General features: G+C 55.1%; 2 protein-coding genes across 8 annotated transcripts in view; both read left to right on the top strand.

Moving 5' to 3' along the window:
- KCNN1 (potassium calcium-activated channel subfamily N member 1) overlaps positions 1–11,095 on the top strand; it is a 48,343-nt gene extending 37,248 nt beyond the window's left edge. For 5 of the 6 annotated variants that reach the window (XM_003275822.4, XM_030820436.1, XM_030820435.1 and 2 more), the window contains 5 exons: positions 172–282; positions 1,406–1,533; positions 4,759–4,767; positions 5,193–5,262; positions 10,129–11,095. In XM_003275822.4, coding sequence (XP_003275870.1) covers positions 172–282; positions 1,406–1,533; positions 4,759–4,767; positions 5,193–5,262; positions 10,129–10,383 — 573 coding nt within the window. In that variant the 3' untranslated portion in view covers positions 10,384–11,095. The remainder of the gene's footprint in view (positions 1–171; positions 283–1,405; positions 1,534–4,758; positions 4,768–5,192; positions 5,263–10,128) is intronic. The other variant, XR_004031992.1, reaches the window with a different exon arrangement.
- A 1,993-nt stretch (positions 11,096–13,088) lies between these two features.
- On the top strand, positions 13,089–24,478 carry ARRDC2 (arrestin domain containing 2). Of its 2 annotated transcripts, none has more exons than XM_030820438.1 (8): positions 13,089–13,532; positions 19,089–19,155; positions 19,349–19,496; positions 19,966–20,068; positions 20,154–20,410; positions 20,567–20,729; positions 20,943–21,100; positions 23,293–24,478. In XM_030820438.1, the coding sequence occupies exons 1-8, from the start codon at positions 13,274–13,276 to the stop codon at positions 23,344–23,346; spliced, it is 1,209 nt and encodes a 402-aa protein (XP_030676298.1). In that variant the 5' UTR covers positions 13,089–13,273; the 3' UTR covers positions 23,347–24,478. The 2 variants fall into 2 exon arrangements, with proteins under 2 accessions (XP_030676298.1, XP_030676297.1); XM_030820437.1 differs by lacking the exon at positions 13,089–13,532 and adding an exon at positions 17,543–18,960.
- The last annotated feature ends 471 nt before the right edge of the window (positions 24,479–24,949 follow it).

Raw genomic sequence — 24,949 nt, 5'->3', positions numbered from 1 at the left:
GACATTTGATGAATAGGAAACGAGTAGACCTGGAGTCAGTGAGCTCAGCAGATGGAATCCGCTCACACTGCTGACTCGGAGAATGGGGAGGCCGCAATCTGGGCAGGCTTCCTGGAGGAGGGAGTGACCTCAAGACAGGACGCTGATGTGCCCCCTCTGCCCTGCACACAGGGAGCTGGCTGTACTGCGCTCGTGGTGGCTGTGGTGGCCCGGAAGCTGGAGCTCACCAAGGCTGAGAAGCATGTGCACAACTTCATGATGGACACTCAGCTCACCAAGCGGGTGAGGACTGTGGTTCCCATGGAGGCCGCCTCCTGGCCTTGTCAGCGAGCGTAGAACTTCCCTGCTTTCCCTCTGTATGTGCCGGGCACGCTCATGTGCCCATGGGTTACCATGCAGCCCCGTGTCAAGACTGTGCTGGCTTTGGGAGGCCAAGGCGGGTGGATCACCTAAGGTCAGGAGTTCGAGACCAGCCTGGCATGGTGGCAGTTGCCTGTAGTCCCATCCACTTGGGAGTCTGAGGCAGGAGAATCGCTTGAGCCTGGGAAGCGGAGGCTGCAGAAAGCCAAGATGGCACCACTGTACTCGAGCCTGGGTGACAGAGCAAGTCTCCGTCTTAAAAAAAAAAAAAAATGACTGTGCTTGGCTCTGCCACCACGCACCCATCTGTGAGTAATGCATAGAGAGACATCGTGGCATCTACCCTTGTGCCCAGTCATGTCCAGCCATGGGCATTCAGTAAGAGGCTTGGGCCAGACTGCCATATGCAATTTGAGAGCTGCCTGACCCTGGCGGGTTGACTGCTCTGTACCTCAGCTTCCCCATATAGAAAATCAGGGAAATAAAAACACATGCCGATTCACTGAGTTAACATCTGCATCATGGCCGGGCGCGGTGGCTCATGCCTGTAATCCCAGCACTTTAGGAGGCCGAGGCAGGCGGATCACTTGAGGTCAGAAGTTCAAAACCAGCCTTGGCCAACATGATGAAACCCCATCTCTAGTAAAAATACAAAAATTAGCTGAGTGTGATCGCAGGCGCCTGTAATCCCAGCTACTAGGGAGAGTGAGGCAGGAGAATCACTTGAACCCGGGAGGTGGAGGTTGCAGTGAGGCAAGATCATGCCACTGCATTCCAGTCTGGGCCACAGAGCCTCAAAAAACAAACAAAAAACATAAAAAACATTTGCAAGGTGCATAGATGGGGCCTGGCCCATCATGAGTGATGTGTGTTAGGTATACACACACTGCACAAACATTGTGCAAGCATGGCCCTGCCTTATAGCCCAGGGACCCTGAGAGGCATTTCCAGAAGTTTCTAGAGGTTTCTGGAAGATTCTAGACATTTCTGGAGCCTTTTGGAATTTCGTGCCAACCCTGAGGAATTGTTCTTTTTCTGGCCCCAGGTAAAAAACGCCGCTGCTAACGTTCTCAGGGAGACGTGGCTCATCTACAAACACACCAGGCTGGTGAAGAAGCCAGACCAAGCCCGGGTTCGGAAACACCAGCGTAAGTTCCTCCAAGCCATCCATCAGTAAGTCTAGCACCTTTCCAGCTCACGTTTCTGTGTCCACATGGCGCGGAGGCAGCCCTCGCAGCTCTGTGTGGCCTCTTCACGGCTCCCTGCCAGGGACGGGTGGTCAGTTGGTTGGGGCCTGCATCTTCTGAGCTGGGTGGATGGGAGGATCTTCAGAGGGAGGCAGATGATGGGGTCTGCTAAGTCATGGACATGACTCAGTAAGTGGCAGGACATATATTTTATTCTCTGGAATAACCAGGATAATTCTTACCCTTTAGACTTTGAAGCGATTTCCTCTTTTTGCTTTGTCTGCCGGGAAGCTCATAGTTAAATCCATGGTCTGATCCATGGGATCATGTGGGGTAACTAGAAATGAATTGGGCCAGGTGTGGTGGCTCATGCCTGTAATCCCAGCACTTTGGGTGGCAGGGAAGATCGCTTGAGTCCAGGAGTTCAACACCATCCTTGGCAATACAGGGAGACCCCATCTCTACAAAAACTAAGAACTTAGCTGGGTGTGGTGGTGTGCCTCTGTGGTCCCAGATACTCGGGAGGCTGAGGTGGAAGGATCACTTGAGTGTGCAGGGTCAAGGCTGCAGTGAGCCATGATTGCGCCACTGCACTCAGCCGGGTTACGGAGTGAGACCTTGTCTCAAAAAAAAAAAAAAAAAAGAAAAGGAAAGAAAAAGAAAAAAAAGGTCGGGCACGGTGGCTCATGCCTGTAGTCCCAGCACTTTGGGAGGCCGAGGCGGGTGGATCACACGGTCAGGAGATCAAGACCATCCTGGCTAACAAATTGAAACCCCGTCTGTACTAAAAATACAAAAAATTAGCCGGGCATAGTGGTGGACGCCTGTAGTCCCAGCTACTCGGGAGGCTGAGGCAGGAGAATGGCGTGAACCCAGGAGGCGGAGCTTGCAGTGAGCCGAGATTGTGCCACTGCACTCCAGCCTGGGCGACAGAATGAGACCCCGTCTCATAAAAAAAAAAAAAAAAAAAAAAAAGAAAAAAAAAGAAGAAAGAAATTGCTTGATTTCCTATGTTGTTTCTTTGCCTGAGAATTATTTAATAAAGTAGCTCTAAATCCTTGGCTGCTCACTGAAGTCACCAGGAGGCTTTTTAAAAATCCCAAGAGCCACATCCAATATCAGTTACTTAGTAGAGTCTGGGTTGCAGTCTGGGTTTACATTTAAATTCCTCAAATGACTGCTTGGTTGGGCATGGTGGCTCACACTTATAATCCCTGCACTTTGGGAGGCCAAGGAGGGAAGACTGATTGAGGCCAAGATTTGGAAACCAGCCTGGGCTACATAGCGAGACCCCACTCTATGTAAAAATTAAAAAATAAAGCTGGGTGTGGTGACTCACACCTCGTAATCCCAGCACTTTGGGAAGCTGAGCCAGGGGATCGCTTGAGGCTAGGAGTTTGCAACCAGCCTGGGCAACAAAGTGAGACCCTGTCTCTACAAAAATAAAAAAATTAGCCCAGTGTGGTGGCACATGTCTGTGGTCCCAGCTACCCAGGAGGCTGAGGTGGGAGGATAACTTGAGCCCAGAAGGTCAAGGTTGCAGTGAGCTGTGATTGCACCACTGCACTCCAGCCTGGGCCACAGAGCAAGACCTTGCCTTTAAAAACTATATATGGCTGGGCGCAGTGGCTCACGCCTGTAATCCCAGCACTTTGGGAGGCCAAGGCAGGTTGATCACCTGATGTCAGCCTGGCCAACATGGCGAAACCTTGTCTCTACTAAAAATATAAAAATTAGCCGGGCGTGGTGGCATATGCCTGTAGGTTGCAGTGAGCTGAGATCACACCACTGCACTCCAGCCTGGGTGACAGAGTAAGACTCAGTCTCAAAAAATAAAAAATAAAATATATTAAAATAAGTAAATAAATAAAATTTCCTCAGGTGAGTCCAATATGCAGCCAGTCAACAAACTTTCTCTGTAAAGGGCCAGATGGTAAATCTTTCAGGTTTTATGGGCCAGACTGTTTCTGTCCCACTCTTCAACTCTCTGCTGCTGAGGCAGGGAAGCAGTGAGGATAACCTGGTGTGGCCATGTTCCAAAGAAACCTTATTTTCCAAGACAGGCAGCCAGCTAGATTTGACCCACAGGCCATAATATGCTGGTGACGATGCTGTCCACTAGAATATCACGTGAACAACATATATAATTTTAAATTTGCTAACAGCCACATTAGAAAAAAGTACAAAAGGCCGGGCGTGCTTGCTCACGCCTGTAATCCCAGCACTTTGGGAGGCCAAGATGGGTGGATCATTTGAGGTCAGGAGTTCAAGACCAGCCTGACCAACATGGTGAAACCCCATCTCTACTAAAAGTACAAAAAAATTAGCTGAGCTTGGTGGCACATGCCTGTAGTCCCAGCTACTCGGGAGGCTGAGGCAGGAGAATCACATGAACCTGGGAAGCTGAAGTTGCAGTGAGCCAAGATCACGCTGAGACAGTCCCCTGGACTGACTTAGGTACGGAAGGGAGTGCCAGCGGGTGCAGTGCCTCACGCCTGTAATCCTTTTGGAGGCTGAGACGGGCGGATCACATGAGGTCAGGAGTTTGAGACCAGCCTGACCAACATGGTGAATCCCCATCTCTACTAAAAATACAAAAATTAAACCAGGTGTACTGGTTGAGTGCCTGTAATCCCAGCCACTCAGAAGGCTGAGCCAGGAGAATCGCTTGAACCGGGGAAGCGGAGGTTGCAGTGAGCTGAGACTGCACCACTGCACTCCCGCCTGGGCGACAGAGTGAGACTCCGTCTCAGAAAAAAAAAAAAACAAAGGGATGGCCAAAAGGGGCGAGGGCATACACTAACCAACTACCCCTGTGGCCAGCTGCCCAGAGACCAGGGTCACCAGTGCCAACACCAACACCAAGTAGCAAGTGTGGGTTCAAATCCTGCCGGGGTGCAGATGGGCAGTGGCTTTACCCCTCTGAGCCTCAGTTTCCCCCGCAGGAGATGGTGTGGGCATAGTTTTCTGAATGAAACACTGCCTCCGGGACAGGACAGAGGACAGGCCTGCCCCTGAGCGGCTGGCACAGAACCCTCAGAGGCTGGGCACCTCCCCAGAGCAAGGGCAGCCCCTCGGCCATCTGGGAACCCCACGCGGGGCCCTGGGGTGGCACCCCCGGGAGGTGGGTAGGGCTGGGTACATGCCGCACAACTGTGCTGAGGTTAAAATTGCCTTGTGATTTTTCTCCTGCTCTGCCCGGTCCTGCCAGGGCTCAGAAGTAAGTCTTCTCCCAGGGGCTTGGTGGGGCTGGGAAATCGGGGGTGCATGGTGGTCACAGACAGGGGGTATACCCGGGGCGTGCCAACCCCAGCCTCAGGCGGGCAGGGTTCACATCTGCTCCATGGCTTGGTGCAGGCTTCACCTTGGTCTGGGATCCAACTTCCTGTGGCAGTCCTGAGTTGGGCTGGAGACAGGACCAGCCAATGGGTGGTGTGGGTGGTGGCCAGGCTGACTTCTGGCCCTGGCGCACCCGCTGTGTGTTGAGAGGGAATAGACCACAGGGAATTGGCCTCCAAACTCCCACCTCATCCTCTGATGCATGTCCCATAGGTGACCCCGGGTGGGTGCATGAAAGTCCCTGCCCCCACTGCAGCCTCCATGGGAACCTGCCTAACCCCCTCCCCCAACCCCGTGTCCCCACAGGCTCAGGAGTGTGAAGATCGAGCAAGGGAAGCTGAACGACCAGGCTAACACGCTTACCGACCTGGCCAAGGTGAGTGGGTTGGGGCAGGGTGGGCCGGACAGGGCAGGTAGGGCCCCGGAGCAGATGGGATGGGGCTCAGCTTCTGCCAGAGGAGGGCACAAGGACCCACTGTGGGCTGAGGACAGTGGCGGGCGGATCGCTTGAGCTCAGGAGTTTGAGACCAGCCCGGGCAACATGGTGAAACCCCGTCTCTACAAAAAGTACAACAATTAGCCAAGCGTAGTGGCAGGCGCCTTTAATCCCAGCTACTTGGGGGCTGAGGCAGGAGAATCGCTTGAACTTGGGGGGTTGAGGCTGCAGTGAGCCGAGATGGCACCACTGCACTCCAGCCTGGGTGACAGAGTGACACCCTGTCTCAAAAAAATGATAATAATTTTAAAAATAATTTAAAAATTTAAAAGGAGTATACAGTTAGGGGGCTAAGTGGGTGAAGAGGTATTTCTAGATTTAGGCATACCACCTCAATTCAAGCTCTGAAATGGAAGAGAAAAACAAAATTCCTTTGCTATGGGTATAAATTCAAATGATAGCCTTGGGAGAAAGCTTATTTGTATAGCAATTAAACATCTGTCAGGAAATTTAAATTGATTGCAAGAGAAATTGGGGCCGGGTGCCGTGGGTCATGCCTATAATCCCTGTACTTTGGGAGGCCGAGGCAGGCAGATCACTTGAGCCCAAGAATTTGAGACCAGCCTGGGCAACACAGAGAGACTCCATCTGTACAAAAAGAATAAAAAAATTAACCAGGCATGGTGATGAGTACCTGTAGTCCCAGCTATTAGGGAGGCTGAGGCGGGAGAATCACTTGAGTCCAGGAGGTCAAGGCTGCTGTGAGGTATGATCACTCTGCTGCACTCTAGCTTGGGCAACAGAGCGAGACCCTGTCTCAAAAAAAAAAAAAAAAAGCAAGAAAGAAATCAGTTTATGTTATACATGGATCTGTGTGTTGATTCGAATATCAAGTCATCTCCTACTTTTTTTTTTTTTAGCTTTATTTATTTATTTTTTTAAACAGAGTCTTGCTCTGTCACCCAGGCTGGAGTGCAGTGGCGCAATCTCGGCTCACTGCAACTTCCACCTCCCAGGTTCAAGCAATTCTCATGCCTCAGCCTCCAGAGTAGCTGGGATTACAGGCATGCACCAACATGCCCGGCTAATTTTTGTACTTTTAGTAGAGACGGGGTTTCGCCATGTTGGCCAGACTGGTCTCGAGCTCCTGACCTTAAGTGATCCACCCCCCTCAGCCTCCCAAAGTGTTGGGATTACAGGCGTGGGCCACTGTGCCCAGCCCATTTCCCGCTTTTTGAATTCTTCCACTGGAAGATGTGTCATTGGACCAGTTGCAATTAATCAAGTGCTTGAGATCTTTGCAACACTGATTTGAATTCCCTTCTGACCAATGACATAGTTTCAGAAAATAGCTTTTGTTCAGTGGCTACATCCCCTGATCTGTCAGTCAGCCTGAGGCTAATTTCATGTTATCTTTAGAAAATGTTAAGTCCCATTCTATTTTATTTCTTGTCCCCAGTGCATTTTGGACTCACTTCCTCCATCACTAGGAAGAGAATGTAATCTAGCTTAATATTAACCTACAATAAATTTAATTTGGAAGGGAATCTTTTTTTTTTTTCTGAGACAGAGTCTTGCTCTGTGGTACAGGCTAGAGTGCAGTGGCAAAATCATGGCTCACCGCAGCCTCAACCTCCACAGGCTCAAGCAGTCCTCCCACCTCATCCTCCCAGGTAGCTGAGACTACAGGCGCACACCATCAGGTCCTGCTAATTTTTGTATTTTTTGTAGAGATGGGGTTTCACCATGTTGCCTAGGCTGGTCTCAAACTCCTGAGCTCAAGTGATCCTCCCACCTTGGCCTCCCAAAGTGCTGGGAATACAGGCGTGAGCCACCGCACCCAGAAAAGAATCTCACAGAGAGAAAAACATATTCTAGACCCCTGAAGATACACAGTTAACTCTCGAACAACACGGGGGTTACGGGGTGCTGACCCCTTAAAAGTCAAATATTCCCATATAACTTCTTTTTTTCTTTTTGAGACAAAGTCTCACTCTGTTGCCCAGGCTGGAGTGCAGAGGTGCAATCTCAGCTCAATGCAGCCTCCCTCCTAGGTTTAAGGTATTCTCCTGCCTCAGCCTCCTGAGTAGCTAGGATTACAGGTGCATGCCACCACGCCTGGCTACTTTTTGTACTTTTAGTAGAGATGGGGTTTCACCATGTTGGCCAGGCTGGTCTTGAACTCCTGACTTCAAGTAATCCACCTGCTTTGGCCTCCCAAAGTGCTGGGATTACAGACATAAGCCACTGTGCCCAGCCTCATATAACTTTTGACGCCCCCTCACCCCAAATTTAACTACTGATAGCCTACCATTGACCAAAAGCCTTATTGATAAACAGTTGATTCACATGTGTTTTGTATATATATTATATACTGTATTCTTACAATAAGGTACGGTAGAGAAAGGAAAATATTAAGAAAATCAGGCCAGGTGCAGTGGCTCATGCCTGTAATCCTAGCACTTTGGGAAGTTCAGGAGGGAGGATCACTTGAGCTCAGGAATTCAAGACTAGCCTGGGCAACATGGCAAAACTCCATCGCTACAAAAAAAAAAAAAAAAAAAAAATTAGCAGGAGGCTGAGGTGGGAGGATCGCTTGAGCCCGGGGTGTAAAGGCTACAGTGAGCTGTGATTGCACCACCGCACTCCAGCCTGGGAGACAGAGCAAGACTCTGTCTCTAAAAAATAAAATTTTAAGGCTGGGTGTAGTGGCTCATCCCTGTAATCCGAGCACTTTGGGAGGCAAAGGCGGGCGGATCACCTGAGGTCAGGAGTTCAAGACCAGTCTGGCCAACATGGTGAAACTTTGTCTCCACTAAAAGTACAAAAATTAGCCGGGTGTGGTAGCGGGCGCCTGTAATCCCAGCTACTCGGGAGGCTGAGGCAGGAGAGTCACTTGAACCCAGGAGGTGGAGGTTGCAGTGAGCCGAGATCATGCCTCTGCACTCCAGCCTAGATGACAAGAGCGAGACTCAGTCTCAAAAATAAAAATAAAAATAAAAATTTTAAACCTTAGAAAAGACTAAAAAGAACCACCCGAAGGCTGGATGATGCTCTGGCCTCCAGGTGTCACCCTCTGGCTCTGGGGACTGTGGCGCATGAGAGAGGCCAGGGTGAGGTCAGTGGTGCTAAGAGGGGCAGCCCCCACGAGGTGTTTGCACTCGGAGTAGGGTCTGCCTTGCAGTGATGGAGGGAAAAGGGTAGGGGGCACAGTGGGGGAAGCTGGGAGGAAGAGGCTGGGAGTGAGAGGACAGAGGAGCTGGGGTGGGCACCTCGTCCTGTCCTGTCTTCCTTCCACTACTGCCTCCATCCTCCCACGGAGGCCGCCGTGGGGTGGCAAACCGGTGTCCTGACCCAGCTGCGCTCAGAGCCGTGGAGTGATGTTCTAGTGCCACCTGGTGGCCAGAGTGGTGTCTGCACCCAGGACTGTCCCTGTCTGGCCGGCCTCCCCTGCACATAGGGGGACAGTGCCAGAACCGGGCAGTTGAGGTGGTGGGGACGCCCCACTGGCTGCTGTAACAGTAATTGTGGCTGTCGTGTTCCCAGTCTGTGATTGTGTCAGATTCTCAAGGCAGTCACCTTCCTCATCAGACCCCTGTGCCCTCCCCAGCCTAATGGGAAGGGTGGCAGTTCACCACTGAGCAGGGTCCCCCCACCTCTTCCTCCTAGGTGGCCATGTCCCCAGGCTTCTGCTGTTCCCCAGCCTGGAGCAACGTCAGCCCCAAACATCCCCCAGGTCTGTGGGTACCACTTGAGCACCGCCTGTGGCTGCGTGTGCCCTGTGGCCACTAGACCCCCAGGGCAGCTTTGGCCATGTCCCTCCACCCAGGACCTCACTAGGCCTTTCCCAGGCCTGCCAGCCCTGAACTTGGCTTTCTTTCTTTTTTTTTGAGACGGATTTTCCTGTCACTCAGGCTCACTGAAACCTCCACCTCCTGGGTTCAAGCGATTCTCCTGCCTCAGCCTCCCGAGTAGCTGGGATGACAGGCTCCCACCACCACGGCCCAGCTAAATTTTGTATTTTTAGTAGAGATGGGGTTTCGCCATGTTGACCAAACTGGTCTCAAACTCCTGACCTCGGGCGATTCGCCTGCCTCGGCCTCCCAAAGTGCTGGGATTACAGGCGTGAGCCACCACACCCAGCTGAGCTTGGCATTTAAGACCTGTCTTTTGGCCGGGCGCGGTGGCTCACGCTTGTAATCCCAGCACTTTGGGAGGCCGAGGCGGGCGGATCACGAGGTCAGGAGATCGAGACCACGGTGAAACCCCGTCTCTACTAAAAATACAAAAAAATTAGCCGGGCGTGGTGGCGGGCACCTGTAGTCCCAGCTACTCGGAGAGGCTGAGGCAGGAGAACGGCGGGAACCCGGGAGGCGGAGCTTGCAGTGAGCCGATATCGCGCCACTGCACTCCAGCCTGGGTGACAGAGCGAGACTCCGTCTCAAAAAAAAAAAAAAAAAACCTGTCTTTTAGGCTGGGCACCTCCCGGGAAGAGGAGGTTGTAGTGAGCCGAGATTGGGCCACTGCACTCCAGTGTAGGTGACAGAGAGAGTCTCTGTCTCAAAGAAAAAAAAAAAAGAAAAGACCAGTCTCTCCCCTCATCCACTCTCCAATCCTTCCCTGGGCCCAGCAAGGGACCTCTGGGGCTGGGGGTGTCCTCCCAGCCACCCCTCACATGGGCCCCATTAGCGGCCGCCACCCACCTGGAGCATGTGGGCTGTCCCTCTCTGTCATTGGTGTCGTGGTATCGTCCTTTCCTCTCTCACTCAGCGGCGCCTCTCTCCTGCCCCTCTCTGTCTCCGGCAGACCCAAAGTGTTATGTACGACCTTGTATCGGAGCTGCACGCTCAGCACGAGGAGCTGGAGGCCCGTCTGGCCACCCTGGAAAGCCGCCTGGATGCGCTGGGTGCCTCTCTACAGGCCCTGCCCGGCCTCATCGCCCAAGCCATACGCCCGCCCCCGCCTCCCCTGCCTCCCCGGCCCAGCCCCGGCCCCCAAGACCAGGCAGCCCGGAGCTCCCCCTGCCGGTGGACGCCCGTGGCCCCCTCGGACTGCGGGTGACGGCCCTGCCCGCCACCAGACCCCTAAATCTTGGCCATCGTGTGGCCGCCACCTCCGGGAAGCCTTGTACAGTGGCGCCTCTTGGAGTTCAAGAAGCCGACGCTGAGTCAGGCTGAGTGGACTGAGGCCTGCCCCGCCCAGACTGCCCAGGCAGAGGGCAGGGCTGGACCATGGGTGAGGGCAGGGGAGCCCGGAGCTTCCTCTGGTCACCTGGTCCCCCGACTCTCCCCAGGCCCCCGGTGGGCATGGAGCAGCCCGGGGAGGGGTCCGTGCTGGTTCTGAATAAAGCAGGACCCGCCTAGTGGCTGCCTGTGTGCGTGGCTGGAAGGCACTGGTGATGTCCCAGGAGGCAGACCCCCAGCCCCAGGTACCAAGATGAATGTGGGAATCAAAAAAACCTGTTCCCATCACCGGCCTAGCCTAGAATCCTAGCCTAGAACTCCCCTCTCCCTCTGGGCTGGAGCTCAGTGAGGGACAACTCTAGGGACACCTGTACCAGCTCCACCTGGTGCTGAGATCCCGCAGAGAGCGTGGCCCAGCCCTGGCCGGAAGCATCTCTCCCCTTCAACTAACCGCGTTGATGGACACCCACTGTGTGCCAGGCCCCAGCAGGGCCCATGGGGGAGGTGACCTCGGTGAGGAAGGTCATTTGGGTTTTTGTGAGATTTGTATTGAGCACCTGCTGTCTACAGAGAATGTGATAATGTCAATTACCACACTGATTCCTCATCAGAACTTGACCACGGTGGGATGGGGGGGAACTGAGGCCCAGAGAGGTGAATCTACCTACCTGGGACCACACTTCGAGAAGGGATGGTGCATTCAAACTGGAAATCCCCTAGGCCAAAGTAAAGAACCGGACTGGCTGGGCGCAGTGGCTCACACCTGTAATCCCAGCACTTTGGGACGGTAAGGCGGGCGGATCACCTGAGGTCAGGATTTCAAGACCAGCCTGGGCAACATGGTGAAACCCTGTCTCTACTAAAAGTATAAAAATTAGCTGGGCGTGGTGGTGCACGCCTGTAATCCCAGCTACTCGGGAGGCTGAGGCAGGAGACTCACTTGAACCTAGGAGGTGGAGGTTGCAGTGAGAAAAAAAAGAACCTGGACTTCGTGGAAGGGACTCCATGGAGGAGCCATGGGGACGTCAGGAGGAGGGGGTATTTGGTGACATCCAAAGGTCAGAGAGATCCTTCAGGGGTGGGCTAGAGGGGAGGGTTCCAGACACAGGTAGAATCAGAAAGGTCCCTGGAGGCCATGGGCTTGGGTGCTGGGAGCAGCAGGCACTTACTTGGCAGATGCTGAGCCCTGGGTGGGGCGAGGAGACCTGGCTCCTGGGGAGACGATGCTGTGCATAGCTGAGGAGCCCCAGGTCCTGGCAGCCTCTGATAAGGTCATCCATCGCCTGGCTCAATGAGATAACTAGGCCGTGGCTGGTGCATGAATGACCAGCTTGGGCCCAGGCACGAGAAGGGTATGAGGAGATGCTGGTCAGACTGGGGTTCGAGTCCTGACTCTGCCAACTGCTGGGTGACTCTGGGCAGTGGCTGCCCCTCTGGGGCCTCGGTTATTTCATCTGTAAAATGGGGTGACAGTCTATTTAACTAGAACTCCCTAAAAAGGGCCAGGCAACTGGTAGGTGCTCAATAAATGTTCCTTCCCGCCTGAGGGATCACATCAGAGTCTTTGGCAGGACTCATCCTTTCTACCCTGTTGTCTGGCTGGGGAAACTAAGGCCTGAGAAGGAAAGGGGCTGTACTTCAGGGTGAGAACCCAGGGCTCAGTTCAGGAACATCCGTGGGTGTAACTTCCGTGCCAGTGGTAGCTCCCAGGTCTGATGGCAGAGGCACAGTAAACCCATAGTACTTAAAAAAAAAAAAAAACCCAAAGCCATAAAGTTATAAACAGGCCTGGCGTGGTAGTTCACGCCTGTAATCCCAGTACTTCGGGAGGCTGAGGTGGGAGGATCATCGGAGGTCAGGAGTTAGAGACCAGCCTGGCCAACATGATGAAACCCCATCTCTACTAAAAATACAAAAATTAGCTGGGCGTGGATGACTCCTGTCGTCCCAGGTACTCAGGAGACTTGAGAATTGCTAGAAACAGGGAGGTGGAGATTGCAGTGAGCCAGGATCACGCTACTGTGCCCTGGCCTGGGCGACAGAGCGAGACTCTGTCTTTAAAAAAGAGAGAGAAAGAAAGAGAAAAGTAAACAAGGCAAGAAAGAAAGAAAGAAAGAAAAAAAAAAGAAAAGGAAGGAAGAAAGGAAGGAAGGAAGGAAAAAACAAAGAGAAAAGTAAACAAGGCCAGAGGTGGCAAGGAGACTCTGAGGAAGTGGCATTTGGGCGTGGGCGAGATGGGTGGGAGAACGGATCTGGTAGCGGAACAGCCCAGTGCGGAGGCGAAGAGGGCTACTCTAGGTGGATTTTGTTTGGGGGACAGCCAAGAAGTGACAATGACAGGGAGGCTGAGGCGGTGCCGGGTTCTGGGCGTGGCGGGGGGGTGCGAATGAGACCATAGGGCTGAGATCTGCGGCCGCCTCGGTGCCTCCCCAGCCACCTCCGCTCCTGCCTGCCTCTGATTCAACAGCGCCGACCCTACAAAAACAGGGCCCGCCCATCTCCGAGGATGGCAAAGTCAACAGCGCGGGTACGCGGGCGGCCAGTCCCTGGCGGCCCGTGTGCGTCACGGGGGCGGATGCAGAGGACCAGGAAGTTCGCCGACGACGCGCCCGCCCTGGGACAACGGCGCCGGCCCAAGTTCGCCGGGGGGGCCCGGAGGAAGCTCGGGGGACGCGACGGGGGAACGCGGAAACCCCGGGGATCTGCAGGCGCGCCCCGGCCGTGCGCCTCCTCGCCGCGTGTCCAGGCCGTGTCCCCAGCCGCGCGCCATGCGCCGTGGGGGCGTGCGCAGCTTTGCGCTGGAGCTGGCGCGGGGCCCGGGCGGCGCCTACCGCGGCGGGGAGCGGCTGTGCGGCCGGGTGCTGCTGGAGGCGGCGGCCCCGCTGCGGGTGCGAGCGCTCGAGGTGAAGGCGCGCGGCGGGGCAGCCACCCACTGGTTGGAGGGTCGCAGCGTGGGCGTCAACGCCGTATCCAGCGACTACGCGGCCGCGGAGACCTACCTGCGGCGTCGGCAGCTGCTGCTCCGAGGTGAGACACTAGTCGCGCCGCCCCCGCAGCAGCCAGGACCCCCTCGGCCGGGACCCTCTTCAGGGCCAAAAGCCTTTCAACTTAGAACCTCTGCGGTCGGGTGATCCTTTTCAAGGACCCTTCCCGGGGTCCTGACCCTCCCACAGGTCAGGAGTTCAAGACTAGCCTGGGCGACTTGGTGAAACCCCATGTGTCCAAAAACTACAAAAATTAGCCAGGCTTAGTGGCGCGCGCCTGGAGTCCCAGCTACAGGCTGAAGTGGGAAGGAAGATCGCTTGAGCCTGGGAGGTAGAGGTTGTAATGGGCTGAGATGGCACCACTGCACTACAGCCTGGACACCCACCGCGCCCTGTTCAGGACCCCCACTAACCGGGAACGTCTACCCAGGGTCTGGGTGTTCGCTTCTCTGGAGCCAGACGCCCTCGACTTAGAGGCTGTGCGGTGGGCAGCCCCCTTTCAAAGCAGGGGGACCCTCCTATTAGAGTCCAGGAAACCCCTGGGAAATAGAATGGGAGATCTCCCTGGTGGACCCCAGTGTCTCCGTTGATCCCAAGCCTGGAGTCCCTGATTCTCAGAGAAGGCCCCCAACTCGTGTTACCCAGGGCCCCACCTCAGTTTACCCCACAGGGTCTCCAGCGGTGAGTTTTTCCCTGGGGTAGGGTTGGGGGTCTGGTAGCATTTCCCGGTGAGGAGATGGAAATGCATCCCAGAGGGGAAGAGATGAAGTGGGGTCACATTCTCCTGGGAGTCTGGGTCTTGGGCAGGTCCCTACTCTTCCCCTAACCTCAGTCCTTCTCGCACCCCAAGCACCCGGAGGCCACACAGCTGGTCACCAGCGAGCCAGTGGTCACAGAAGGAGGTGGTCCATAGCCTCACACCCTACTGTGTGGCTGCGGGAGGGCATCATCCTCTCTAGGCCGCCCTGACTATTCCTCCGGGCCAAGCCAGAACTCACTATACCCGTCTGTAAAATGGGCCGGGAGGGAGGCAGCTCAGATTCCCGACAGCCCCACTTTTTTCCCAGCGCTGCGGGCAATAGAAGCTTTGGGCACACAGGAGCCACAGGTGCGGGGGACCCTTCCCTCCCCAGCAGTGGAAACAGGAGCAAGTGTGGTGAGGCGGGGCAGGAAGGGGCGCTGGAGGCACTTCCCTTCCCCTGCGACTCAGAACTATTGGGACCGCTTTCACCCGAAGGCCGGCCGTCCCAGACACTCAACGGCGACTTCCTTAAAACACTGGAGAGGCAGCTGGGTGCAGTGGCTCACGCCTGTAATCCCAGCACTTTGGGAGGCTGAGGCGGGCGGATTACCTGAGGTCAGGAGTTCACGACCAGCCTGGCCAACATGGTGAAACTTTGTCTCCACTAAAAATAAAAAAATTAGCCGGGCATTCTGGTGGGCGCCTGAAATCCCAGCTACTGGGGAGGCTGAGGCAGAAGAATTGCTTGAACCCGGCAGGCGGAGGTTGCAGTGAGCTGAGATGGCACCACTGCACTCCAGCCTGGGCAACAGAGCAAAACTCCGTCTCAAAAACAAAAACAAACAAACGAAAAACACTGGCGAGGCGAGCCTGGTGAGTCCACCTGTGGTCCCAGCTACCACAGAGGCTGAAGCGGAAGGATTGCTTGAGCTAAGTTAGAGGCCAGCCCGGGCAACATAGCAAGACCTCCCACCCCCCACCCTGTTTTTGTGTTTGTTTGTTTTTGTTTTTGAGACAGGGTCTTACTCTGTTGCTCAGGCTGGAGTGCAGTGGCACGATCTCGGCTCACTGCAACCTCTGCCTCCCGTGTTCAAGCGATTCTGCAACCTCAGCCTCCTGAGTAGCTGGGACTACAGGTGGCCACCACCACACCCAGCTAACTTTTTTTTTTTTTTTGAGACAGAGTCTCGCTCTGTCACCCAGGCTGGAGTGCAGTGGCACCGGCGCAATCTCGGCTCACTGCAACCTCTGCCTCCCGGGTTCCAGTGATTCTCCTGCCTCAGCCTCCCGAGTAGCTGGGATTATAGGCACCCGCCAACACGCTGGCTAATTTTTATTTTTATTTTTATTTGTTTGAGATGGAGTTTCCCTCTGTTGCCCAGGCTGGAGTGCAGTGGCGCCATCTGGGCTCACTGCAAGCTCTGCCTCCCGGGTTCACGCCATTCTCCTGCCTCAGCCTCCTGAGTTGCTGGGACTACAGGCACCCGCCACCATGCCCGGCTAATTTTTTGTATTTTTAGTAGAGCCACCGTGCCCGGCCAATTTTTGTATTTTTAGTAGAGACGGGTTTCACCATGTTGGGCAGGCTGGTCACGAATTCCTGACCTCAGGTGATCTACCCGCCTCGGCCTTCCAAAATGCTTGGCTTACAGGCATGAGCCACCATGCCCGGCCCCCATCTCTTAAAATACATAAAAATTGGCTGGGCGCAGTGGCTCACGCCTGTAATCCCAGTACTTTGGGAGGCCGAGGCAGGAGGATCACTTGAGGTCAGGAGTTCAAGACCAGCCTGGCCAACATGGTGAAGCCCCGTCTCTACTAAAAATACAAAAATTAGCCGGGCTAACTTTTTTTTTTTTTTTAGGTGGAATTTCACTCTTGTTGCCCAGGCTGGAGTGCAATGGCGTGATCTCGCCTCACTGCAACCTCCACCTCCCAGGTTCAAGTAATTCTCCTGCCTCAGCCTCCCAAATAGCTGGGATTACAGGCATGCGCCACCACACCCGGCTAATTTTGTATTTTTAGTAGAGACGGGGTGTCTCCATGTTGGTCAAGCTGGTCTCGAACTCCTGACCTCAGGTGATCCGCCTGCCTCGGCCTCCCAAAGTGCTGGGATTACAGGCGTGAGCCACTGCGCCCGGCCAAGCTGGGCTAATTTTTAAATTCTCCCAGCTACCCAGGGGGCTAAGGCAGGAGAATCGCTGGAACCCGGAAGGTGGAGGTTGCAGTGAGCCGAGATGGCGCAACACTGCAAAAAAAAAAAAAAAAAAAAAAAAAATCGGCTGGCCACGTACCAGCCTGGGCGGCAGAGCTGAGTCAGACAGCCTGGGCAACATAGTGAAACCCCATCTCTACAAAAAATACAAAAATTAGTCGGGCGTGGTGGTACACACCTGTAATCCCGGCTACTTGGGAGGCTGAGGTGGAAGGGAGGCAGAGGTTGCAGTGAGCCTAGATGGCACCACTGCACTCCAGCCTGGGCGACAGAGTGAGATCCTGTCTCAAAAAAAAAAAAAGAAAAGAAAAGAAAATTAAAAAATTGTTAAACATTTGGCGGCCGGGCGCGGTGGCTCATGCTTGTAATCTCAGCACTTTGGGAGGCCGAGGCGGGCGGATCACGAGGTCAGGAGATCGAGACCACGGTGAAACCCCGTCTCTACTAAAAATACATAAAAATTAGCCGGGCGTGGTGGCGGGCGCCTGTAGTCCCAGCTACTCGGAGAGGCTGAGGCAGGAGAACGGCGTGAACCTGGGAGGCGGAGCTTGCAGTGAGCCGAGATTGCGCCACTGCACTCCAGCCTGGGCGACAGAGCGAGACTCCGTCTCAAAAAAAAAAAAAAAAAAAAAAAAATTGTTAAACATTTAAGGAAAAAAACAGTGACACTGGAGGAGCGAGTTCAGTGGAGCTGCTGTGTGACCTCGGGCAGAACCCCACCCCTCTCTGGGCCTCTGGGGTCCATCTGTGAAATGAATTGAGGGAGGCGCTGGCTCAGTATTCCCTTCAGGGTTACCTCATCCCGCTTATCCTCCCGGACTTAACGGCCTACTGTCTCCCCTCTAGTATCCACTGAAACCTGGCCTAATGTCCCAGGCCTTCCTTTCAATTCCAAAGACCCATCCTCCCAGGCAGCCTTCCAGGCTGATCACTGTGCCTCCAACTCCTTCGTTCCTGTTCTGATCCCCATCAAGGACTGCGGGTGACCGTGTTTGTTTATGACCGCCCCCTCCACACCCACACACCTCACTGAGGTGGTGGAAGTCTCGTGGTCTCCTGAGCCAGGCTCAGTCAGAGGCGGACAGTCAGGGCAGGGGATGGGTTCAGCGGCAGCGCACTCCGCTGCCACGAGAGGGCGACAGCGTCCCGCAGACGACGCAGAGGCAACTACCGCTGGAGAAACTCCATGCGACTTTTCTTTGGGGAAACTGAAGCCCAGAGAGAGGTCACGCCGTCCCGAGGCCACACCGCAGCTGTGGACCTGGGGGTGCCCGAGCGTCCCCTGCATTCAGCTCTGTGGCGGGACGGGGGCTGAGGATGACTGGAGCAGGCACAAGGGCTGCGGGGAAGGTAGGGTTTGCCAGAGGCTGAAAATTGGGAAGGGAACATCAGGTATGTCAAGAGCTGGTTGATGACCGGGGAGCGAGGCTCTTGGAGGAGTCCAGCTGGGGCTGCACGATGACCCATGCATAACCTTCTGAGGTCAGGACTGATTATTACTTTCTCCCGGCTCTACAGAGGTGGAAACTGAGGCTCCAAGAGGTTGTCATTTGCCCAGAGCCACCAGCTAAGCGGGACTTGAATCAGGGAAGGGGTGCAGCAGGCACCAGTGTGGAGGGCGGTCCCACCCACCTCCTCCACTTCTCCCTTTGCATAGCGGGGGAAACAGGCCTGGAACAGTCATAGGCTCTCTGGCCCTCAACTGGGGCGAGAGTCCCCCGCCCCAAATCGGGCTGGACATGCCTCGAGTCACGTCTACGAGGGGCTGCTGGTGAGCGAATTAAGCCGAGAAGCTGAAGGCTCTGCTAGGTGACCTCAGGCCTGGGCTCTGCCTCGGGACCTCTTTTTCCCCTCTTTGCCCCCGGGGTCCGCGAGAGGCCAGCTCTGGCCGCCTAAGGGCTTCAGTTTCTCCCCTGGGTCCGCAAGGGAAGGGGGCAGCCGGCGGTGAGCAGGGGCGTTTGTTATTTTGCTCCACGCCTGGGCAGAGCCACGCCCCTTATCGCGCTATTGGTGGAGTCCCTTCCGGGGGCGGGGGAGAGACGGTGACCCCACCCCCCCCCGCCCTGCCGTATAAAAGCGGCGCCGACGCACGGCGCGGGGATTTTCTGCTCTGGTTTGTGAGCGCGCTTGCGCGTTGACGGCGATTTTGCGTTCTGAGGCTGCAGCGTCGGCTTCTTGAGCTGCCGGTTCGCGGGTTCGAGACCAGGTTCCGCGTGTCGTGGGTTCGCACCCTGGGCGCGATGCTATTCAACAAGGTGAAAGTGTTCTCAGTGCAGTTGGACGGCGCGACCGCGGGCGTCGAGCCCGTGTTTAGCGGCGGCCAGGCCGTGGCGGGCCGGGTGCTGCTGGAGCTGGCAAGCGCCGCGCGCGTGGGTGCCCTGAGGCTGCGCGCGCGGGGCCGCGCCCACGTGCACTGGACCGAGTCGCGCAGCGCGGGCTCGAGCACGGCTTACACGCAGAGCTACAGTGAACGCGTGGAGGTTGTGAGCCACCGCGCCACGCTCCTGGCGCCAGGTACGGATGGGGGACCCCTGCTGTGTGCATCGGTTGTGTGCCTCCCACCACCTGGACGGCGGGTGCCTCCGTCAGCCCTGGGACCCCAGCGCAACCGCTCAGTCGCCTCCTTTTGCTCCCACCCGCAGATACCGGGACGACCACGACGCTGCCTCCTGGGCGCCATGAGTTCCTGTTCAGCTTCCAGCTGCCCCCGTAAGTCCTCTGGGGTGCAGGGTTGCCCTAAGCCTGCAGCCCCTTCCAGATTTGTACCTCCAATACTGGGTATCTGGGCACCTCTGAGCCCCAAGACTCTCCCCGTGGGAGGCCCCCGGAGTGTCTGTGTCTCCTTCTCCCTGCCTGCTTGTCTCTGTATCTTGCCCCCTGAAGTCTCATCCCTCCACCCTAGGACCCTGGTGACATCCTTCGAGGGCAAACACGGTAGTGTCCGCTACTGTATCAAGGCCACCCTGCACCGGCCCTGGGTCCCAGCACGCCGGGCAAGGAAGGTGTTCACTGTCATCGAGCCTGTGGACATCAACACGCCAGCCCTGCTGGTGAGTGGCCACCCTTGGGGAGGTAGGATAGGAGTATTGTAGGAAGGGGCCTGGCTGCTAGGTGACACCAACCAATAAGATGGAGGTCATAGGTGGGCCCTGGCAGGGAGGGAGGCAGGTGTGGGAATGCGTGTGGAATCCACTGGGATCTGCACCCATTTGCCGTGTGACTCTGGGCAAGTGTCTTGAAGCCCTCTCTGAGCCTCAGATGCCTCTTCTGTGAAATAGACCACAGCTAGGGCTTACCAAGTGCGAATTACACACCAAACACTTGGCTTATACATTTCATTTCTGGCTTTATAAGATGGGTTGTGTCCCTGGCTCTATTTAACGGATAGTTCCTGGATTGTTAAAAAGAAACCAAGCCCTGCCCAAAGTCCTCCCTCAGCTGGGGGTGGTTTGGAAGCTCCACAGCGCCTGTGGTTTGCACAAAGTGACTCATCCATGTCACTTTCCTCTACACCGACAGGCACCTCAAGCGGGGGCTCGGGAAAAGGTTGCCCGATCCTGGTACTGTAACCGTGGCCTTGTCTCCCTTTCGGCCAAGATCGACCGCAAGGGCTACACCCCAGGTAGGCAGACCGGACTGGGTCGAGACAGGGGCTGGTGTTGGGGCTGCAGGAGGGGAAACTGAGGCCCCACTGCTCCTTGCTGCAGGAGAGGTCATCCCTGTCTTTGCCGAGATCGACAATGGCTCCACACGTCCTGTGCTGCCTCGGGCAGCTGTGGTGCAGACACAGACGTTCATGGCCCGAGGCGCCCGAAAGCAGAAACGGGCGGTGGTGGCCAGCCTCGCGGGCGAGCCAGTGGGCCCCGGGCAGCGGGCGCTGTGGCAGGGCCGGGCACTGCGGATCCCCCCAGTGGGTCCTTCCATCCTGCACTGCCGCGTTCTACATGTGGACTACGCACTCAAGGTAGGGCATTCTGCTGGCCCTGGGGGACATTGGCTACATTCACCCTGTATTCCCTCAGACTGGGGGAAGCTGAGGCCTTAGTCTCCCCAGGCATAGAAGGGAGGTGGGGGTGGGGGAGGCTGCCTGGGCACCCTCCCTTATGGTTCCTTCCTCCAGGTCTGTGTGGATATCCCGGGAACGTCCAAGCTGCTGCTGGAGCTGCCACTGGTGATCGGCACCATTCCCTTGCACCCTTTTGGCAGCCGTTCCTCCAGTGTGGGCAGCCATGCCAGCTTCCTGCTGGACTGGAGGCTGGGGGCCTTGCCGGAGCGGCCTGAGGGTAAGCTCCCACCCTGCTTGCATGCAGAGGGTGGGTGGATACATGGAGAGGTGGATGCCGGGTCAACTCTCTCACCACGAGTCTCCTGGAATCCCAACCAAAGGACATACAGCCTGGCAGCCCCAGAGCTGGCATAAGCCAGCTCCTGGCCCCTGGTCCCTTGGAGCAGGGCTCTCTCCTGCCAACCTCACCCACCCTGTCTCTCGCTTCCAGCTCCTCCTGAGTACTCGGAGGTGGTAGCCGACACCGAGGAAGCAGCCTTGGGGCAGAGCCCCTTCCCACTTCCGCAGGACCCCGACATGAGCCTTGAAGGCCCGTTCTTTGCCTACATCCAAGAGTTCCGCTACCGCCCGCCACCCCTGTACTCTGAGGTGAGCTCAGGGGTCTGAGAACCACCCATGCCTCTCTGGACCGTGGGAGCCTTGGTGGGGTGGCAGACATAGTAGATGGGTTTTTTTGTTTTTTGTTTTTTTAGACAGGGTCTTGCTCTGTTACCCAGGCTGGAGTGCAGTGGCATAATCATAGCTCGCTGCAGCCTCGACCTCCCGGGCTCAAGCAATCCTTTCACCTCAGCCTCTTGACTAGCTGGGACTACAGGCGCATGCCACCACGTCCTGCTAATTTTTGTGCTTTGTTTTGTTTTGCTTTGCTTTTTGAGATGGAGTTTCAGTCTTGTCACCCAGGCTGGAGTGCAATGGTGCGATCTCAGCTCACTTCAACCTCCGCATCCCTGGTACAAGTGATTCTCCTGCCTTAGCCTTCCGAGTAGTTGGGATTACAGGTGTTAGCCACCACGTGTGGCTAATTTTTGTATTTTTAGTAGAGACGGGGTTTCACCATGTTGGTCAGGCTGGTCTCGAACTCCTGACCTCAGGTGATCGCCTGCCTCAGCATCCCAAAGTGCTGGGATTATATGCGTGAGCTACCACGCCCGGCCAATTTTTGTATTTTTTGTAGAAATGGGGTCTCACTATGTTGTCCAGGCTGGTCTTGAACTCCTGGGCTCAAATGATCCTCCCACCTTGGCCTCGCCAAAGTGCTGGGATTACAGGCGTGAGCCACTGCACCTGACTGGCAGTGGATTTTAATTGTCGATGGAATTTCTCTACATACAGTCGGCCCTCTACGTTAGCTGGTTTGGAATCTGCAGATTCAACCAAACATGGGTCAGAGACATTTGAAAAATAAATACATACGTGGATAATACAGATTAAAAATATGATAGGCTGGGTGCGGTGGCTCATGCCTGTAATCCCAGCACTTTGAGAGGCCAAGATGGGAGGACCGCTTGAGGCCAGGAGTATAAGACCAACCTGGGTAACATAGCAAGACCCCCATCTCTACTGCAAATAATACAAAATTACCCAGGCATGGTGGAGCCCATCTATGGTCAGGAGGCTGAGACAGGAGGATCGCTTGAGCCCAGGAGTTTGAGGCTGCAGTGAGCAATGATTGTGCTACTACACACTCCAGTCTGGGAGACAAAACAAGACCTCATCTCAATACTACTACTAATAGTAATAATGCAGTATAACAGCGATTAAATAGCATTTATATTGTGTGTGTGTGTGTGTATATATATATATATATTTTTTTTTTTTTTTTTTTTTTTTTTTTTTTTTTTTGAGATGGAGTCTTGCTGTGTCACCCAGGCTGGAGTGCAGTGGCACAATCTCGGCTCACTGCAATCTCCACCTCCTGGGTTCAAGCGATTCTCCCTGTCTCAGCCTCCCGAGTAGCTGGGATTACAGGCATCCACCACCATGCCCAGCTAATTTTTGTATTTTTTAGTAGAGACGGGGTTTTGCCATGTTGGCCAGGCTGGTCTCGAACTCCTGACCTCAGGTGATCTGCCTGCCTTGGCCTCCCAGAATGCTAGGATTACAGGCGTGAGCCACCACACCCGGCCATAAAGTATTACAGGTAATCTAGAAGAGATTTAAAGTACATGGGAGGGCTGGACGCAGTGGCTCATGCCTGTAATCCCAGCACTTTGGGAGGTTGAGGTGGGCAGATGACTTGAGGTCAGGAGTTTGAGACCAGCCTGGCCAACATGGTGAAACCAGGTCTCTACCAAAAATACAAAAATTAGCCAGGCGTGGTGGCGTCCACCTGTGATCCCAGCTACTCAGGAGGCTGAGGCAGGAGAATCGCTTGAACCCAGGAGGTAGAGGTTGCAGTGAGCCAAGATCGTGCCACTGCATTCCAGCCTGGGTGAGAAAGCGAGACTCTGTCTCGAAAAATAAAATGAAATAAAAATAAAGTACACAGGAGGATGGGCTTAGACTATTTGCAAATATTAGGCCATTTTATATCAGGGACCTGAGCATCTGTGGATTTTGGTATCCACAGGGTTCCTGGAACCAATCCCCTGTGGATACCAAGGGACAGTATACACTCAGCTCCAAAACCCTCCTTGCACCCCAGTCTGCCGTAGACACCACCTCCCGATGGCCTCTTCCCTGGTCAAGGGTGGGAGTTGGGAGATGGCTGGATGGGGAGCGGTATTTCTGAATTTCTGTTTCCAGTGTCCCCTGAGGCTTAATAGGAACATTTCTCTTAGGAGGATCCAAACCCACCCTCGGGGGACATGAGGCCGCGCTGCATGACTTGCTGAACGGCACAGGGACCCCTCGAGGAATGAGGTTGCACACCAGCTTTCAGCCACCGTGACTGTGGGGGAGCGGCTGGACCAAGGGCTGACCTCCCCGACTGCATCGAAGTTGGGGAACCAAGTGTCAGAGTGAGGCGGGGCCTTTCGGATATCACATGGGACAGAGGAAGAGCCCGGCTGGAATCTGACTTATCTGGACCGCTGTCCTTGTGAGGCATTGAATGCCCAGTGCAGTATCCGAGAGACTGTTTAATAACCTGTCTTGCCAGCCTGTTGGCGGTGCTGGAATCCCCCAGGAGCCTTCAGTCTGGGAGAAACAGAGCCAGACATAGACAGTTCCAGCATCACAGAACCAGAAGAAGAGACCTGCAGCTGTGAGTCCAGACAGGAAGCAGAGAAGGCGTCCTTGCAGAAAGGGCATTTTAGCTGAAGCTTTGGAGTATGAATAGGAGCTCAGCAGGCAGATGAATGAGGAAGAAAGGTCAGAGAAGGTCAGAGCTGAGTGATGTTTGGAATCCACCCCGTTTATTGTTGAATTGGGGGTTCAGAGGGCAGGTGCCTCAGAGTTGAGGCCACACAGTGAGGTCCGGTGGGTGAAAGGACCCAGGGATGAGGCGTTCAGGAAAGCAGGTTGTCAGAGCTATGTGGAGTCTGTGGGTGGCAGGGGCAGCCGCTCCAGCCTTTGAAGACTGAAAGCCAGAGATTCCTGGCGCAGGCTTGGACTTCCTGGGAGCTCCTCCAAGTACCCAGGGGCATCAGAGCTGCCTGGGTGTTACATAGCCCAGGGAACCCAGGTTCAGGGTAGGACAGGCAAGACCAGATACCTAATGTGCAAAGTGAAAACACTAGGCTCCCTGTTAAATGATGAAGAATTCAAGACGGTGACAGCATTACGTCACCCCTGGGGACAGAGGTCAGCCTAAGGTGACACACTGGGACTACTGTGCTTCCGGAGGCTCCCTGTGTCCTGGAGGAGAAGAGCATTAGAGGGGGCAGCTGGACAAGCTCCCAACTGCGGAGTCCCAGCCCTGGCTGGGGCAGGGCCCCAGCCTGGGACTCAGCATTTCTGATATGCCTTAAGAATTCATTCTGTTTTATACAATTATTTTTTAAAAGTAAACATGTGGAGAAAGAATCCAGGCTTCTTGGTTTATTTCCCCGCCATCCGGCTGCTGAGGGAACTGGGACTGCCACCCCTAGTCACTATCTTGGAGACTAAATTCCTGGCCAAGGAAGGCAAAGGGGCCCATGATTCAGAAGGGGAAACTGAGGCCCAGGACTGGGAGGGGGTTGGCCCAAGGACACATGAGGAGGCTGAGCTGGGGTGGGAGCCGAGCCCTGGGCGCCATACTTGCACTCCCTGTGGGAGTCTCAGAGGCTGGCGGGGGCTGAACAGTGGAGGACAAGCAGAGAACTCTATCCTCAAAGAGTGGGGAGCAGGGGGCTGGGGCTGGGAGGAGCTGCCTGAGTACGGGAACATCCTGTCACCTGAGTCTACGTTTGGTTTTTGTGGGGTTTTTTCTGTTCATTTTTGTTTTTTAGAAGGAGTCTTGCTGTGTCGCTCAGGCATAGTGTAGAGTGTAGTGGTGCAATCTCAGCTCACTAC

The sequence above is a fragment of the Nomascus leucogenys genome, chromosome 10 (genome assembly GCF_006542625.1).
Source record: "Nomascus leucogenys isolate Asia chromosome 10, Asia_NLE_v1, whole genome shotgun sequence".
Lineage (NCBI taxonomy): Eukaryota > Metazoa > Chordata > Mammalia > Primates > Hylobatidae > Nomascus > Nomascus leucogenys.
The sequence above is the reverse complement of the archived record's forward strand: the minus strand, read 5'-3'. Positions and strand labels throughout refer to the sequence as shown.

Coding starts and splice junctions, on each gene's coding strand:
- ARRDC2 (XM_030820437.1), top strand. CDS start 18,687: ATGCTATTCAACAAGGTGAAAGTGTTCTCAGTGCAGTTGGACGGCGCG. Junction 20,730..20,942: donor CTTGCCGGAGCGGCCTGAGG/GTAAGCTCCCAC, acceptor TCTCGCTTCCAG/CTCCTCCTGAGTACTCGGAG. Junction 21,101..23,292: donor CGCCACCCCTGTACTCTGAG/GTGAGCTCAGGG, acceptor CATTTCTCTTAG/GAGGATCCAAACCCACCCTC.